The sequence below is a fragment of the Tripterygium wilfordii genome, chromosome 13 (assembly GCF_013401445.1).
Source record: "Tripterygium wilfordii isolate XIE 37 chromosome 13, ASM1340144v1, whole genome shotgun sequence".
NCBI lineage: Eukaryota > Viridiplantae > Streptophyta > Magnoliopsida > Celastrales > Celastraceae > Tripterygium > Tripterygium wilfordii.
The window spans coordinates 13,395,075-13,414,017 of record NC_052244.1 but is presented as its reverse complement, the minus strand read 5'-3'; the positions used below and the strand labels follow the sequence as shown (position 1 = coordinate 13,414,017).

At 37.1% G+C, this 18,943-nt stretch overlaps 2 protein-coding genes across 2 annotated transcripts; one reads left to right on the top strand and one right to left on the bottom strand.

Moving 5' to 3' along the window:
* Positions 1-671: 671 nt before the first annotated feature.
* LOC120013512 (probable N-acetyltransferase HLS1) lies at positions 672-2,738 on the top strand. Its single transcript, XM_038865345.1, has 3 exons — positions 672-1,045; positions 1,190-1,353; positions 1,589-2,738. The coding sequence occupies exons 1-3, from the start codon at positions 863-865 to the stop codon at positions 2,451-2,453; spliced, it is 1,212 nt and encodes a 403-aa protein (XP_038721273.1). The 5' UTR covers positions 672-862; the 3' UTR covers positions 2,454-2,738.
* Positions 2,739-8,843: 6,105 nt separating this feature from the next.
* Positions 8,844-15,341, bottom strand: LOC120012616 (casein kinase II subunit alpha-like). The gene is made up of 12 exons (XM_038864052.1): positions 15,309-15,341; positions 13,376-13,472; positions 12,943-13,291; positions 12,588-12,717; positions 11,610-11,804; positions 11,003-11,160; positions 10,493-10,583; positions 9,979-10,044; positions 9,677-9,759; positions 9,512-9,575; positions 9,363-9,431; positions 8,844-9,107 (listed from the first exon to the last, which is right to left on the bottom strand). The coding sequence occupies exons 1-12, from the start codon at positions 15,339-15,341 to the stop codon at positions 9,051-9,053; spliced, it is 1,392 nt and encodes a 463-aa protein (XP_038719980.1). The 3' UTR covers positions 8,844-9,050.
* Positions 15,342-18,943: the final 3,602 nt, after the last annotated feature.

The following is an 18,943-nucleotide window of genomic DNA, read 5'->3' as shown; positions in this document are numbered from 1 at the left end:
AAAAATTATTGATATCAAAAAGTAAAGAAATATTACCCAATCCAAACTTAGAGAGGGGGTAGTTGGGATATTATCGACGATTCAATTTTTTCTATTTCAAAATTTCTAATAATGAGTGGAATTATCATATGATTCATTTATTTCCATATTTGACTATTACTTTTTATAATTTTATGACTTTATTAAACTTTTCTTAATTGTTTATTCAGTGGCCTTTTTTTGTCAGCAAAAAATGGTAATGACATAAAAGAAAAAAGTGGTAGGTCAATACCATTTTTTCCCTCCTTCAACGGTAGTAATACCGCCACGTGTTCCTCACCCTCATCCGGTAATCCAAATTAAGAGGAAAAAAAAATTAAAAGGAAGGATAATCTCGTGCATGGTGGGATTCTTCATGCCATGCTCATGCATAATATAATCCAAACACATGATTCACAAGGAGGGAGAGATGATGGTGGGTCCATCATGGGACATGCATGTCCGCATGGATGGATGGATGGCCATGGTGGAGGGACGGATAGGATGTGAAGAAGGCTTTGGTGTACAAAAGGTAATGATTATGAATGGGGTCATGATGGCAACGCCTCCATTTCTTCCCCACCTATATAGAGAGAGAAATGAGAAATCAAGATAAATGATTAAATTCAATGAGAAAAAGAAAAAGAAGCAACTCAAGAGCCACAAGATTGCGCAGCCATAGCCGCCATTTCCTCTTCCCGGCTTTTATTATCTGATGATTAAAAGCTGATCCTAACATCTTCCCCCACTCTATATAAGCCTCCCTATCCACATCAATATCTCCACACTCCAAAGCACAATACTTTTTCAAATCTTTGTGATTAATTTTGTGGGTAATAGAGAGATGGGTGAGGAAGGTGTGGCGGTGGTGGTGGTTAGAGAATTTGATCCAAACAAAGATCGATTAGGCGTTGAATATGTGGAGAGAAGGTGCGAGGTCGGTCCCAGCGGCAAACTCTCTATCTTCACCGACCTATTAGGTGACCCAATCTGCAGGGTCCGCAACTCTCCTGCTTTTCTCATGTTGGTATGAGTTTCTTTCTTGTCTCTAGTAAATTTTTCTGAATTTTGTTTTTTACTATTCTCCAGTTAGACCCACTAATGGGTTTGCTGTTTTTTGTCAATGGAACTGACTGATAAAGATAACGATGAATGGGTTCACATTTTACAGGTGGCGCTGATAGGAGATGAGATAGTGGGCATGGTGAGAGGTTGCATCAAAACCGTTACATGCGGCAAGAAGCACATCAGGAGTAGTAGTGATCAGCCCAAAACCCTCCCTATTTACACAAAAGTCGCTTACATCTTGGGCCTCCGCGTCTCTCCTTCTCACAGGTATATTATCCGGCCATGGTTTTGTTTTTGTGTACGAAAATGATAAAGTTAGCTGATATCCCAATTATCCCATCTAAGTTGTGTACATGAAAGTCTATACGTATAACTCAACGGTAGTTGTACGGTTGTGATAATTGGGATATTAACTCGCTGCAGGAATCGTTATCATAACTGTTTTGTGAATTGCATGTATTGATTTTGTCATTTTGATGGTGTTTTTTGGGTAAATTTGTAGGAGGAAGGGAATAGCGATAAAGTTGGTGCGTGGAGTCGAGGAGTGGTTTAGAGAAAATGGGGTTGAATATTCCTACATCGCAACGGAAAACGACAACCAAGCTTCCGTTAAGCTTTTCATCGACAAATTCGGTTACTCCAAGTTCCGTTCGCCCTCCATTCTCGTCAACCCGGTATTCGCCCACCGACTCAGGATCCCTGACGAAGTCACCATCGTCCAACTAAGCCCTTCCGACTCGGAGAAGCTCTACCGCCGTCGATTCTCCACTATCGAGTTTTTCCCTCGCGACATTGACTCGGTCCTCACCAACAAACTCAACCTCGGCACTTTCTTGGCTGTGCCACGTGGCACATATGATTCAGAGTCTTGGCCCGGGTCGGATCGGTTTTTGTCCGACTCGCCTGAGTCTTGGGCTGCGGTCAGTGTGTGGAACTGTAAGGACATGTGGACACTGGAGGTTCGTGGCGCGTCGCGTGTGAAGCGCACATTTGCTAAAACGACAAGGCTGTTGGACCGCGCTCTGCCGTTTCTGAGACTGCCGTCAGTGCCGGAGGTGTTCAGGCCGTTTGGGCTGCATTTTTTGTACGGGTTAGGGGGTGAAGGCCCACGCGCAGCGAAAATGGTAAAAGCGCTTTGTAGCTACGCGCATAACTTGGCTAAAGAGCGCGGTTGCGGGGTAGTGGCTACGGAGGTTGCGAGCCGAGATCCGCTTAGGTTAGGTGTTCCGCACTGGAAGATGCTGTCGTGCGCGGAGGACTTGTGGTGCATTAAGAGGCTGGGAGAGGACTATAGTGACGGGTCTGTCGGTGACTGGACAAAATCATCTCCTGCCATGTCCATTTTTGTCGACCCCAGAGAGTTTTAGTTTTGAGTAGAAAAAGAAAGGGCCAAACAAAGCCGTCTCTCTCTTGTCAATTTTTAGTTTTAGTTTTTTAATTTTCATTTTCAGAATTTTAGACTTTCTGAAGATAGAAAAATTAGAAGATATAATAGAGGTATGCTTGTGAAAAGATAATATGTCCCTACTTTTTCTTTTTGTTCCAACTTTTGTAAATGGATGTGGCTTTCTAGATCCCTTTGCAACCAAACGCAGCCTAGTAGTTTTTTGTGGATCGAATGGTTCTTTTGTTTTTCATTGAGAATTGCTTTTTTTTAGGCAAGAATTGCTTTATTCTAAGTTCTCAAAATATATGGTTTGTTTTGGATGAGATGTATGCATTCTCGAGAATAGAGTTTTTCTTTTTTTTTTCCCGATAAATAGAGAGGAGTTGTTGTGGTTCTTGGACCACCCGAATATCACGAGTGAATAGAAAGTTGCATCCATATTTGAATTGTCTAGCTATTCGAAAATTTATGTACAGCAAAAAATGAACCACCTTATGGAGTATGCAAATCTCAAGCCGCATAGTTTTAACTCTAAAAATAACTTCTATGGTGGGAAAACGCATTAGATATTTATCTAAAGTAGCATGTCTGCTCATAGTAGCCCCATATGTGAATTGGAATATCCGTTGAAGTTAAGAATTATGTAGATTTATGCACCTTTTTGGTCGGGTCATATATATATATATATATATATAAACATATTTATTTGTTGATATTATTCTATGGATGATGCATGGTGGGTACCTTATCTACGTTTCCTCTTTGATAACCTCTGCAGGTTCATAGTATCGTTACTATTTTTGGTACCCTTCAATCCAGTGGGGACCCAATATGGGGGCAAAGTTGTCATTTTCATTCAAGTAAAGAGGTGTATGTGTCCACAAAAAAACGTAAGTAGACTCCATATTAAGACAAAATAATGAAGCTTTTATGGGATGGTGGGGTGTTCGAGGGGATTCTTTTAAGTGGGTCTTTACTCTTTATTGCTTTTTGGAATATAAAAAACATTGATGAAGTTGATAGGGAGGGAGGGAGATTGATTTTTAGCTGTTGTTTTTGGGTTGCAAAGCCGAAGGAGATGGATTTGGTGGTATTATTTTAGGGTTCCTCTCTTGTGTTTTTTTACTTCAACTGGGACCTTCTTTCATTCTCTTATTGTGCAGGTGGGTTCTGAGATAGAGACCCTGTGAAAACTAAGGGAACAACAAGTATATCTCTATAGAAGGCATCTTTGGTCATTTCTTTTTCAAGGCATGAAATGTACGTAAGTGTCTACAATCACATGTTGTACTAAAATTCAATAAAAAAAATATATATGAGAAATGCTAGGAATTCTAGTGTTTGTTCGTTCTAATTATCCCAAATGATGAGATGATTGCACACTAAAATCGTGAAACCCACATACTCACATAATCCATATTAAATTGCGTGTGTCCATTTCAATATCTAGGTTAGTCGAGACACAAAAATATTGTGATATGTAAGACTTCCTTCAAAAAGTATGGACATAATAAATTTTATTAGGAATAGGGGGTCCATTTGATTAAAGCTAATATGCTAGTGGAGTATTAATAAATATGAAGATGATGAGAAATTGAGAGAATCGTGGGAGATGTAGGGGGATGGTTGAACTAACATATAACAAATTAATAAGTTGACGGCTTCATGTGAGTGTGCTGCTTTCTCTCTGGAAATTGACTGAGGCTGGGTAGTGAAATCCAGCAGGCATTTTGATTAAAAAAAAACGTCGGTCAAAATTGAAAATAAAACTCTACGCTCAATTGGAGGCGCGTTCCCAAGGATTCAGTTACATCTATGTGTGCACGCGCTCAAGGAGCGTGTTTCTGGGGACAGACTCTCCACTGTCGTTTCACTCTCTCTATCCTATGGACTTAGTGGAGTTTTTGGGATCTTTTCCCTTTTTGAGGAGTCAACCCTTTCGCGCGCTCTGTCTCTCTCTCACCAAATTGACCTTTTTTCCTGTGTTCAGAAAGAGTCTTCATAAACAATGTTTCTTCCCCTTTTTTTGTCCAATATTGACAAGGAATAATATGATTATAATATGATCGGTATTTTGTAAATTTGTGTTGATTAGGGAAGATATATACATACACACACAAACATATATATATATATATATTCATGGTGCATAAAATGATGTGACCCCTAAAGAGATTTAGTAAGAATAAATTAAGGAACCAAATCTTTTTTTCAGGGGAATGAATAGGAATACAAAGCATATTTACCAGCTATAATTTGTTGAGGAGATCAGCGTATGGGCCAAAAAAACATCTCGACCTAGTCAACGAAATATGACTACGTCCTAGTAAGATAAATTGACTAAGAAGCCCATGACCTTGAGGCCAAGATCCAACCCTTTTGACAAGTCCGAAAACCATGATATGTACGATTTCTCAAATCATGCTCTTTTAAATACTCATCATGCCATATGCACAAGCATGTGCCCACTGCCCCAAGACAGCTTACGCCTATCAGATCACAACTTCACTTGCCCCCTTCTCCTCGACTTATAATCAACTACAGTACTTGTAGCTCGAGCCAATCACTATCAAGCCTTAGGCCTTACACCTAATCCATCGAGCAACACTTGATCCTTTCTAAAGTTAACCTCCATCTTTCTTTTACGGTGATCCGCACTTCTTGGGTAGGCTAGGGTATGACATTGAAGTCCTCAGACTTTTAGACAATTTTTATTTTGGGTAGTTGTTTATCGTTGGATCTCGTCAATACAACCCCCTATAATTTTCGTTACCGAGAGGTGGACATCTCTTTTGCTAAGCAATCACCAATTAGTCTTTTAGCTAAGACCTTTGACCCACTCTGTACCTCAAGCCTATCTTGAGAATTGCACTCGTCCCATCTATGAGGACGAGGTCTAATTCTAGTATTATACTATGCCTACTAACCATATCGAACTTTCCACTTTAACACACTTTCTACAAATCACCTTTCTTTCAAGTCAGCCTCAAAACTTGTTCTCACAAGGCTGACGTCTTCTTGTGAAAGTCTCTTTACTTAATTACCTAAAACTATAAATACCCCACCTTCTTCCTAAGAAGCAGGCACAATGCTATATGCGCAAGCAAGTTGTGCTCCACTCCAATTTTTCAAGCGCAAGCAAAACCGCTAGCATTGAATGGCCTAAAACTGAATGGGCTTGCACACATTGAGTCGAATACAATTCAAAAGCCAGGGTCGGCTGGCTTCTTATCCATAATTCTGCAGATTTTGGGGGATAATATGACGCAACCCAGGATCTGAGGATCCACTTGCTCGAAGAACAACATAACGGTTGTGTGTTGTGACTGCAGATGAAGAAAGAACGAATGTATTTATCGAAGCTAGATAAGGTTTCAGTTATACTTTCATTTCCTCCTCATTCGACATCTATGAAAAACTATTACACTGTTTTTAGGCAAGAACTTGTGTCAGAAAATCATTCGTAAGAGCCAAGAGATGATGCCATTTCCTGAACGACATTTTACCTAAAAATTTAAAATGCTTTCAAATGTCGAGAGTTGCTAGGAATTAGTAGTAACAGCCCAAGGTCTTTCATAGGTTGTTCAATCAAATAGTTTAGAAGTAAAATTCAGCTCCTCACTTTTTGTATGCGTATTCTGGGCTTAGTACTCATTGTGGACTTATAATTTCAACATAACGCCAGACCACCTAAAAGAATACTGATTTCCTGACAAAGACCACAACCCAATAAGATTTCCCTTCAAGCCTGGGCCGAGTTAACCATTCACAAGACTTCCATTTGAACCACATATTGAAACCCAATTTTTGTTTGGCACCATTAAAATTAGCCCACCAAAGACGGACAGTGTCCACACAGGGCCGTCTCTAACATTTTGGAGGTCCTAGACAAGTTAAGAAAATGAGGCCCTCATCCCAAAAATAATTTTTTTTTATAAATCTGAAATCCAACATATCTAATAAATCCAAAATACAATATAATTAGTTATTGAATACACATAAATTATCACCAATATCCAATAAATTAAGCAACTCAAACTTATAAATTTATACATCAAATGAAACCAAATAACGCTAAACTAAATCTAAAAAGAAAGGATTGATACTCTTCTGGCCTTTTTGTGTGCAAAATTGTCAATTAAGTCGTTGTGATAAAGTTTAGCCTGTTGGTAGCATATTTGTAGGGTTTACATACCTATTCATAGATCTCGTGAGAGATTGTGTGAGTTTATCTTGTCTTTCTTTCTCTTCCTCTTCGAACTTCCCGATTCAAATTTTCTTTTACCTGTCATGATTTCCCAATCACACGTAAACCTAACAGAAAAAAAAGAAAAAGGAAATTAGGGTTTAGAGAAACAAATAACAATTTACAATTTCTAATTAAGTGTCCAAAAAAGGCCAAAGCAATAGAAATATATGATAGATGATTTACCGGTGGCTTCCCTTCTCGTTCAATCTCTGACTTTCTCTCAAAACTCTCAAAACCTTTTTTCAATAAGATGAGTAGACCGTAGACGACAAACAGTAAAAGTGCATAACAGGTTCTCTTAGTCTTTCGTGTTTACTAGTGTTCTTTCAATTCTTTAATTCTTATTTTACAATTATGACCTTGTCATTTTGTGTTTAGGCAAATGGGCTTGTTTTCTTAATTTGCTAAAGATTATGATATTTTCTTCTTATAAAACTATACAACTTCATAAAAAGTGAGCCCCTCCCATGAGAGGCCCTAGGCAATTGCCTGTCTGGCCTCCCCTTGGAGCCGGCCCTGTGTCCACACCGAGTAAAACACATACATTTCACTCGGATAAAATCCGACTGAACTCGGATAGTTATGGTCGTTTCCAGTAAAAGATGACAAAAATACGACATAAGGCTCGACATTTTATACAAACTAGTTGCATGCCCGCGCTTCGCGCGGCACATATTTTGATTAGAAAATAGAGATGTGTGGAGTTTTTCAATACTTTGTTAACATGAAGAGCGGTAGAGCTTTAATTGTAGAAAATAGAGATGATTGTGAGATGAAAATAAAATATGTACAATACTTGTTTTTTAATTTGCTAAGAAAAAAATTTTCTAATAGGCTGTAAGAAATTTGATGCATAAAGAATAAGTATGCTAAGAGTTTATCAATTTTTATTTGCGTCGCTAGTATCTACAAAGTGTTATAGGTCACCAAAGACATGTTTATGATACAATATTGTATGGTTAGTACAACAATCTCTACAAAGTGACATTTAATATCGAGAAGTACAATGTAGCATAAGTAGTATTTTTGAAATGATATTTTTGGAATAAAATTCTTAATATTTTTAGAATAAAATTTTTGAATTTATATTTTTGAAATGTTATGTATGACTGGTAGATTTGTGCTTATAATCACTTTGACCTTCAACAACTCTTTGAATTCTACCGTGCTTTCCTGTCACCACTTACATGTTCCAATACCAAATGGGTTGAATTTACTTACACATTAGAACAATATAGCATGAGAAAAGCCTCTCATGTTGTGTATGTTGCAATCCAAACAGACTACTAAACCTGACCAAACTCTAAACATGCACAATACATCAACTAAATACTACAAAAACACACAAAATACATCAAAAACACATAAAAATTTCCACAAAATGATGGTAATTAATGCCAAAAACACACAAAATGTTTTCAAACTAAATACTACAAATGAATTTCATTAATTGAGTAATATCAAAAGACTCTCATAATTAGCAATACATGACCTTTGAGAAACTAAAACAACATCAAACCACTCCTATGAAACATTAAATTCTCATTCAATTCAATATAATTTTAAAATTATTTGAATACCATTAATTGTATGAGTGTGGTTGTGGGTCTTAAAGTGTATGAATGTGGTTGTGGGTATTAAAGTTTTACAATATATTTATGTGTGGTTGTGGGTCTTAAAGTTTTTTAATATATTTTAAAATTTCTTTTGTCTATGTAGGTTTTTTTGTAAAGACGTCCACATGACACCATGAATTAAGGAGAAGCCTTGTGGATCTTCAGTTATATATATATATAGATTGATGATTGATTCATGATATATCTCACTCAAGTCACTCCATCTCCAACCAACAGCAGAACCCAAGTAGAGCATGCCATGTACTTCACTCTAAACTTGGATAACTGTAACTACCGCACCCTTTTTTCATTAAACTATAGCCTCAAGCTATTTCAGTATCTTCTTATATCTAGGTCTTATAAAAGCACCCACCTGAGTACTTCAAAAACCTTTGACAAACCATGCTTACTCTCCAACACACATTCTTACCAGGTAGATCTTTTCAAAACAGACGCACGGAAAAGAAAACTGTTCATGTTCCAAGCTTCAAACTGAATAAGCACACAAATTTTTTTACAAGTTAAAAAGGCGCACACACGATTCAAAGAAATCTGGATTGACCACAAAAGAGCTAGGGAATGGATTGAAAACATGGATGGATATATTAAATGCAAGCTCAACCACTACAGTAATTCAATGTTGTCAAATTGCAAATGATGGTCCTGGCATGCACAGGGAGATGCCAGATGTTGTAGCATCTGAAAATCAAATCTAGGATCGCGTTCTGCTGCTCTCTGCATTTCTAATTGGATAGAAGTAAGGGGAGGCCTGCAAAATATAAAAAGCATAGCATATGCTTAAAATTGGCAAAAGGCAAATGCCAAATGCAGAGTGCAGAATAAGAAAGCATCATGTGTGGTAGTATGTTTTTCTTTCTTTTTTTCTGAAAACCAGAGTATCATGTGTATAAAAAAAACATATTTAACTAATAGCCACAGAAAGTGAACATCTAGCTAAAAGCTGCAATGTGTATAGCGACTATGGGTGTTAGTTAATCAGCACACAACAACAAAGTATATTTACCATTGCTTCTTTTGCAGTTGGCCTTTCTTGGTGATCATACCGCAGCAACTTGTCCACAAAATCAATTGCCTATCAAAAGCAAAATACAAACATTAAAAGGAATTTAATATGAAGGGATAAAAAAAATTTGTATAAGTGACAGATACTACCTCAGGGACAGCCAAATGTTGATTCTCAACATTAATGAATCTTGACCATGGTTTCCGGCTATGCCTGTATCAAAAGATTTAAAAGGATAAAAAGAAAGTGCAGCTGAGTGACAAAATTCCATTACATGGCCAAAACATCAACAGATCTATGAGACCATCACTAACCTCCCAACAAGGGCTGCAAGATGTGGGTCCAACTCTATACGGTACTTGTTCAAATAAGCATTCAATTCATCTGTCCCAAGTACCTGTCAGAAACATAGATGGGATAATTTAATTTTCTCCTCATCTGAAAACCATTGGTACACATAATTGCAAGATTTCACATATACACACCACTACACATGAAAAGCTTAGATACATAATTACACAAACATGTACTCATCAAATCATAGTCAGAAACACTTGAAATAACAACTTTTGGAAAAATGTAGTTCAACTTCTAACATCTCCTCAAGTCCTCATACCTTGGCTATTTTGACCAGCTGATCATGGTTATCATGACCATAAAAGAATGGCTCTTTGCGGAATATCTGTACACCAAAAGCCCAAGTAATAAGTATTGTGAGAAAACACACAACATACCTTGGCACTATACCAAACATTTGATCCTCCTCACCAATTGCTACCCATGAATGAATATGCAAGCAGACCAAGATCTACTCATCTATGGCAAAGTAAGAAGCTATTCTGTCCCATGTATTTTGAAATAATTTTTTGATTGCCACATATCATTACAAAAGTTTGCAGGAAAACACTCCTTAGCATAATGGTCAAGGCCATGGTGTTGGGAAGTAAAACTTGGGTATAGATAATATGAACATCCACCAACAATATGTTCATGCCCTCTCGCATGCAGGCAACAGTGAATGTGAATGAGGAGAATCTCACAACAAAGTGTCATGGTACATACAAAGACAGATTGATCAAAACAAAGACTAGCAAGCCTAACAATTATAAACTGGGTAAAAGGATGCTTACCATTCCAGCAAACATACAACCGAGGCTCCACAAATCTAAAGAGTAGTCATAGTCTTGCAAATCAACAAGAAGCTCCGGACCCTTAAAATATCTGCAGACAAAAGGTTGTGAGGAAAGTAGACATACGAGGCTATACAAGTCCAAAAAATATCAGTCTTGCAAATCAATTTTTTTGTACTCTCTCATGCAGGATTGCACAATTTTTACTCAACTTTTTCTTTTTATGAGGTGACGTAATCACAATATCTCATGGTTGTAATTAGCCAACATATCACTAAATCCCAGATAATCTACTCATGCTTAGCTCAAAAGCCAGATATGCAGGCACACATACAGCCTCATAAATCAAGATTCTACCGCCTGCATAGAGGGATGGGAATCTTACTGAAAGATGCCAATTAACTTCAGAAGGCAAGAAAATAAAATAAAATAAAATAAAATAATTGAACATAAGAACTGGGAATATCAGCAATTTTTTTTAATATCAGAAATTAAGAAAAGCAAACAAACCTTGAAGCAACACGAACATTGTATTCTTTACCGGGATGATAAAACTCTGCAAGGCCCCAATCTATAAGACGAAGTTTCCGCTGTTCATGATCAATCATAACATTGTGGGGCTTTACATCTCGATGCATAATACCTTGTGAGTGGCAATAATCCAATGCCTGCACATTATGGTTCACGAAACTAAATGATTTTACCCACCGGCACCATCCGTACAACAATATAAGATAGAACAAATAAATTGACATACAACCCAGACTCACTTACAAAAGTAACAAGAAGAAGACCTATGAATATCAGATAGACCACGTAACCAGATGTCCCAGAGGGAGTAACTAGATTGGTCACTAAACAACGAAATTCAGTACACCACAGCAGACTACATTCTACTGTGACAAGCGGACAAGCCTTGCCGGAAACAACCCCTCACCCCAACAGAGAGAGAGAGAGAGTGAATTAGATCTTGTTTCCAACTAGTACAACAGTGAAACGTTAAAAGATGCTTGGCTTGCAACTGCATTTCCAATTCCACAACCATAAGCAACCAGCCAATGTACTATATCAACTGTTTCGCCACATCAATTAGAGAAGAATAAAATATTGTACTTGCCTTCAGGAGCTCAAAGATGTAGTACCGAATATCATAGTCCGAAAGTGTTGGGTACAGTACTTTGAAGTCTGTGTTATTGACATATTCAAATATAAGACTTGGAGTCTTTGATTGCTGATCTCTGACAATATCATGCAACTTCACAATATTTGGCCCTCCACATAGATTCTGCAGTATCTTAATCTCTCTCTTAATCTGCAGTTACCGGAAAACAAAACATGCCTTTGAGAATTCAAGTACTACCAACCCTCTGATGTATCATAAGTATAGTAAGCACAGCAGTAATATTGACTATAGTATCTAATAAAGGAAAAGAATATGTATACTATTCTCAACGTGCAAGGTTCAATTTCCCCTTCCCTCAATAAGAGTATATGCCCATGGCTAATGACAAATAAGAAAGAAAGTAAAGCAAGCAAGCTAGCTATTAGTAACAAAAACAATCCAAGAATGTTTCAGGCGGACATAAAGCCTCAAAGTCATAAGTTGACGTGATGTAGGAGAAACTTGAACATAATATCAAAAGACTGCTACATTCTCAAAGGTCAACTTAGTCTCACAAAAATTTCACAAACTGCTGCAAATGGTGATCAGCTTTGTCTTTGCATTCATACCTTAAAGGCCATCCATTAGTATAGGCGTATAGCTCAGAAGTAAATATTAAATGTTAGAAAAACAATGTAGGACGGAACTAGAAATTCGTCCACCAAAATAAGGTGCAATGACTTTCGTAGATGCATTAAACTAGCAGAATCAAGCTACTGTGTAATCACGCCAGACTAGTTTTGCACCTTCTGTGTCTTTTGGCACTAACATGTAAAACTGAAACCCTAAATTTCAAAACTCCATATGCATGTAAACAGAAAATTATAAAAAGAAACCACCCATTCAAAGTTAAAAATACCACTCCCCAAGCATTTGAATGCACAACAACACTAAACTACAAAAACGTTAACACGGAACTAGACCAACGCTCACCTTCTTCTTCTTCACTGGCTTAAGAATCTTAATAACACATTTCTCGTTATTGGTGGCGTGAATGCCCTCAAACACCTCGCTGTATTTGCCCCTTCCAACCTTCCTCACCACCTCGTAATCATCCTGTTCTCTGCAAACGACAAACAGAACCAAAAATCTGACTGTAAATGACTGTAAACACTCAAACACAAAAATTTCAATCAATGGCCCTGACAACGCGCGAATTAAATTAAAAACCAGATACCCATCCACAATATGCACAAATTTTAAATTCTCTTCTTCAATTCCTGCCCGTGTATTTTCATATAGAACCAAACGAGGTACAGGAAATAAAAGTAGAGTCATCGGAGAATACCCCCACTGAACGGCGAGGGACTCGTAGTCCCAGTACTCCTTGGGTCGGATAACGTTGACATCGGGATAAACCCTAGCCTTGGAGGGGGCGCCAGGGCGCCGAATCGATTTCCCGATCTTCTGCGCCAGGGTGTCAGGCGGCGGAGGAGGAGGAGACAGGGACCTCTTCAAGGATTGTTTTCGGTGGCGAGGAAGTGGCCGACGGCGGAAATTGACTGGATGGAAAGATTGAGAAGTAGGAGGAGAGGGACAGAAGAGGAGGGACTTTCGAAGGAATGAAAAGGAGAGAGAGAAGCTTCTGGCGATGGAGGTCCTGGTAGTGGTAGATTGTGAATTGCTGCAGAGAAGACCTTAATGGCTTCAAAATCGTGGTTAAAACCAAAAAGGGCGTAGAACAGGGAGGCGTTTCTGCTTCTTATTTTTACCTTGTTAACAACTTAACACGACACCGTCTTGTTCCACAAACGATAACCTTACATATTTTAGTTTTGTCAAACCCAGTAGGTGTGAAACAGGGTAATTGCTATTCTCCTGAACTAAGAGCAATCACAATGGTGGTGTGATTTTATTGAGACCAACAAAATATGTGTTTTGGTATTTTAATGATTTGGTTGGGCCAATAAAATATATTAGTACAATTATGTAAATTTGTTGATTTTTTTTTTGATATAATAGAGGTGGGCTCAATATTGATTTTGGTGTAGATGTGAGTGTGTTATGTTATGGGACCTACTTGAAGAGCAAGCATGGGAGCCAACCAACCTCCATGCCTTTGCTAGTACACGAAAATGTATACCATGATTTTTCTATCAGTCAATAACTGCATGCATTGGTGTTGTTGTGTGCACCATTTCATCCATGACCGATTAGATTTTTAAAAAAATAGACCCATGAGCTAACAAAATTGCATTGTTGCAATTGTTCTAAGCGTTGACTAAAAAGACTGACATTTATCAAGAAAAGTCAAGTGATCTATTTTATAAGATAAAACACAACCTCAAACATTTTAGGACCTTTTAAATGACAAAACCGTTGAAACTTTAAGACCAAGCGGATATATAATACCTCTAGTAGATTTAATGGAACAAACGTTCTCATCTCTTCTCTCATTTCATTCAATTTTTTAAAATTATACCATGATATCGAAATATAGACTCGATTCTAAAAAAAACTCAACATGTTTGGTTATTCTTATGTCTTTTATGGATAGTTCACTTGTTGGGTCTGTCATAAACAAATCTCAAGTACAGGAGAGTGTTAAGTCTAAAAGGTCTCTTAATCGCTTGTTGAAAACAAAGTTATGTGGTTTATAAGATGAAACTCAAACAATTGAATGCCCTTTTAACTAACAAATCGGGTAGGTTTTGGACTCTGAATGAACAATATCTCTCAAATGAATTGAATCGAGCCAAACATTCCTACCTCCTCAATCTCATCCCTCTCAATTTGTTCAAATTATAACAACTAACAAATAAACAACCAGTTCTAAAACGAAGATGAGTATATGGCAAAAATTGAGTTGCAATCAACATCAAGGGAATAATAGGATTCCTTTTATTTTGTTAAAATAACCATATCAACCATCAAGAATCACCTTTCACTTTTTTGCTTTCCTTTTCTTCTTCTTCTTTTTTCCTTTCTTTTTTTTTTAATTTTTTTATGCCAAGTATGTTTTCTTGTCAACAATAGAGCGTTAAAGAGGGGATTAAATTGAATTTGGTTTTAAAGTTATTCATTTCGTCCTTCTGTCGAGAAATTCAAGTGCAGTAGAGCCGTACTGGAGGTGATCAGGCTGGGCCGAGCTCTGGGTAATCCTATGGACATTGCAAAAACGGGGCCCCTAGCATCAGATCATTGCCGGCCCTATTTATTTTTTTTACTCATTCAAGCCCTGCCACTAGTAGAGTATGCCAGTAATGGACGATCAATATTGGACGATCAATATTTTCTTTAAATACTACTGTAATTAATTATTAAATAATTACACTATTATAGCATTAATATAACCAACTGATATATTCTTATCATTTATTATGAATGTTACTATTCATTGCACTATTTTGATAATAATAACTACGTATTATACTATTATAAACAATCAAGTAATTATTAATATATATGATTTTGCTCTAAACTCAGGTCGCGAACTCAATCTACGCTACGCTAATACAGGTAAACCGGGCCGAAAGCCATGTAAGAAATAACGTCGAAACTACCATGGGGTGGGAGTTGAACTTGTGCATTTCTGCATTTATAAGGAGTCACTATAATCAACTTCACTATCCCAACCAAAGCTTAATTCTTTGTTAAGAGGTCAATCAATTTGACATCAATGGCGCCAGAATATCATCATATCCCTGATAGCACCTCCAGTCCAGTCCAGTCCAGTCTACGTACCATCTCTACTTAACTCACCAACCTCTTAACTTCTGCAACCGATGGTACATGAGGGTGTCAACGGTTGTGAAGAGGTAGTTTATGCTCCCATGGCTTCTTCTATAGGTTTATGGGCACTACTAGTCTTGGAGTTGAAGGAGCTATATGGATTGCTAAGAACATTGGGAGTTCTGTTGCAGACTCACTGGGTTAAGTCGAATGGTATCCCATGGAGCAGAAGTTGACAAATGAAGCGGGCACATTTTTCTTTGTCCTCATTTGGACAACTTCCTTCCCCATATGAGACAAGGGCGACTACGTCATTATTCTACTCTACGGCAAGTGTGATTAACCTATGAAAGCCTCTAATACTAGAAAGTCTTAGTGGAGGTCTATTGCAAGGTTGTCAAATCGAATCATTCGTCTTTCTCAATCTCTGGAATCCTGCCTATCGCTTGAATCGGTATGAATCGAATCGCAAATCGATGGATTTATCAAACTTCACCATTCATGGTCCGATTTGAATCGTTTTACCTCGAAGTCGAAATGAATCATATGAATCGAATCGTGAATCGTACGAATTTGACAACCATGGTCTATTGTGTTAATAATTTCTTAATTCAAAGTAAGCATGTACGTAGAAAAAAGTTAAGTTGGATGATCCGAATGAAGTTTGCAAATATATGGATTAGATGAAAATGTTAAGAATCCTATATTGGTTGGAAGACCCAACCGAGTGTGGTTTATAAAACCAAACAAAGCCTAATGAGTTGAGTTTTGATCTATAGTAGTTGGGCATGTTCAATGAGTTAGGTTTCGGCCTGTTAGTAAATGGAGGCTTAATGTATATACAGAAATTAGATTACCTAAAGTGGACAATATTATTAGTATGTACGAGGGTATGGACTTCTCTAGAAAAACATAATAAATCATGTGACTCTTTTGAGATTATTTTTTTTTCATTAGAAATTTGTCTATTTCTGTTTGATACATGGACTATATGTAGTTATTTGCAGTAGAAGCTAGAAGCAAAAAATGGAAGAGCGGAAAGATATAGGAAGAACTTGCAATATAAGAAGATTTGTCAACTCGAAGTATTATGTATTTTATTTCAAAAAATGATCATGTCCCTTTCACTTGGACCCATGATCTCTTAGAGGACGGAAAATGAGTACTCACCTCCGAAATGTCACGGATTCAATTGGAGGGAGTCATATTAGTTTTTGAAATTAAATACACGATACCTTAGTTGGGTGCCGTACATATATACATGGCCAATCCGTATTGAGCGACTGTTTTTTTCTTTTAAATTATCTTGTCATCTAAGTTAATCTAAGTGCTGTCTTGTTTGATTCTAAGTGGGTACAAATTCTTTGACGTAATAATCCAGAAAAATCGACAACTTGTACCATAAACAGATGCCATGTGAATTCCTAGGTTGAGGGCCATACATATGTGATTTGTTGAATTAACCAAAGAATTGGATATGATAAGTGATAAGTACCACTGCCTTCAAATCTTGCTAATGCAAGTTGCCATACCAAATGACCCCACAAATCGGAATCTTAAGATATATTGCCCGCACTTGATGATGATTTAGGCTCTTGTTTGTTCTCATACAGAAAAATTGTTGCTATCTTTAGCTTCTTCTTTTTTTACTTATGCAAATGGTCCCTACATTCTGTTCATAATAGGACTATGGATTAACGAGTTAACTGATTGATTGCTTGAAATTAGTTGGGTGATAGTTAGCCTAGCTAGTTGTTGAATCTTTTTGGGGTCAAACCATGTTGACTCAGGAGATCATGATGTTAAGGACAAACCCAACCAAGTGTTATATATGTGCAAGCCCACCTTTACCATTACAACAATACCTCTTCCTAGCCTAGTGAGTTAGGCTTTGACTCATAGTAACTGGGCTTTGACCCAGTGAGTTAGGTTTTGACCAGTAATAGCTTGGCTAAGTAGGAACAAAGTCATGTGGATTCGATATTTATATCCACCGGAATCGAATAACTCAAAGTGGACAATATTGTCAGAACCGAATAATCCAAAATGGACAATATTGTATGGGGTGTGGATTTCTGATACATGAGTTCGATTTTCACTGGGTGCAATACCTTTGTGGCCACACACTGTATTTTGGCCCGCCCAACTTATCATGTTGTTAGGTAAGAAACTTCTCTGAGCGTGAATCTAACAATCCGAGTTTAAGCCTATATAGGATGTTTGAAAAATAAACTAATATTATGTCATTATCGATTCCCTAAAAAAATATTTGATTGAGTGATAAAATGGTGTACCATCACTTGTCCCAAGAGAATCTCATATACCTGAATTAGGATACGAAAATTTAATGGCTAATGTCAACCAGCTGTTGTAGTCGTTTTTGCCTACACCAATGACTTCACTAGATTAATTGTATGTATGAATATATATATATATGTATACACACACACAGAATACCAAATACTGCAAGCATTTTGCTTCAGGAACTTTGTAGCAAGATATCCTTGTATGTGAAATTGGACAACGACCCAAATGGCAACTGATGTTGAAATACTACCAGACGGTTTGTGTATTTATATGTGGAGAATGAGAGAGACCCTGTGCAGGTTTGCACTCTGTGGTGTATTATGTTTGGCTGAATAGTGTATATATAAGACAAAAGAAGGCAAAGACTGTAGTTAATATAGAAGAGCAAGCAAGCAGCAACGAAGCCATTGACATTGTTAACCATACATGCCATTATTTCAAAGCTCCTTTTAAGGGTAAGTAGCACTAATCAGGCAAAAAAAAAAATCCAATGGGACCCACAACCACTCTTCTTTTTTGGTTTTACCGGCCATTCGGATTTACGTAGTAGCTCACAAACTACGCATGTCAAGTAAATCCATGAAAAATTGATGTGTGAACTCATGTCACTGGAAATGATTGATCAATCCTAATGGAAGAGCATGACTAACATACATTTTATCACCAGTCTAACAGGCTAACACCATATCATTTGTCACTAATCAGACACAATTATTTGTTAGCTTTGTCACATTTAGTACGTTCAAATGTGGAAAACAGTATATTAAAATAAGGGTCAATCCTTTAATGATGTTGGTGAAGTTCCTACTCAATGTTTGATTTCAATGGAGACCAGCCTACTTAACAGTACTTAACACACACCGGATATGTACTCTTCCCCAAATTCTCTGTATTGAAAATTTTGTTCTTGTTTTCAATAATATCTAAAATAAAGTATTGGGCAAATCACATTCTGAGATATGCAATCTTTTAAGGTCACATCTTCGGGTGCTCAAAATCTACTGTAATTCTTTTTCGTTTTTACAACGACCCCCCTGCTGTAATAAAAATGAGCCACTTAAAATTTCTAGAAAAATAAAATAAAATAATATTTTTTTGTCTCAATCGAAAAATTCATTTGAACGGTGCATGATTTTCATGTATTTTTCATATTTAATTTGATTTTTATTTAATGAATTTTTATATAATTTTTTAATGACTTCACCGCTATTACGACCTACCAGAATATATTTTATTGCACATCACAAACAAATCACAGTCCATTGACACAAAAATATCTGTCTTTCTAGGGCTGTAGGAGGGTGACATGT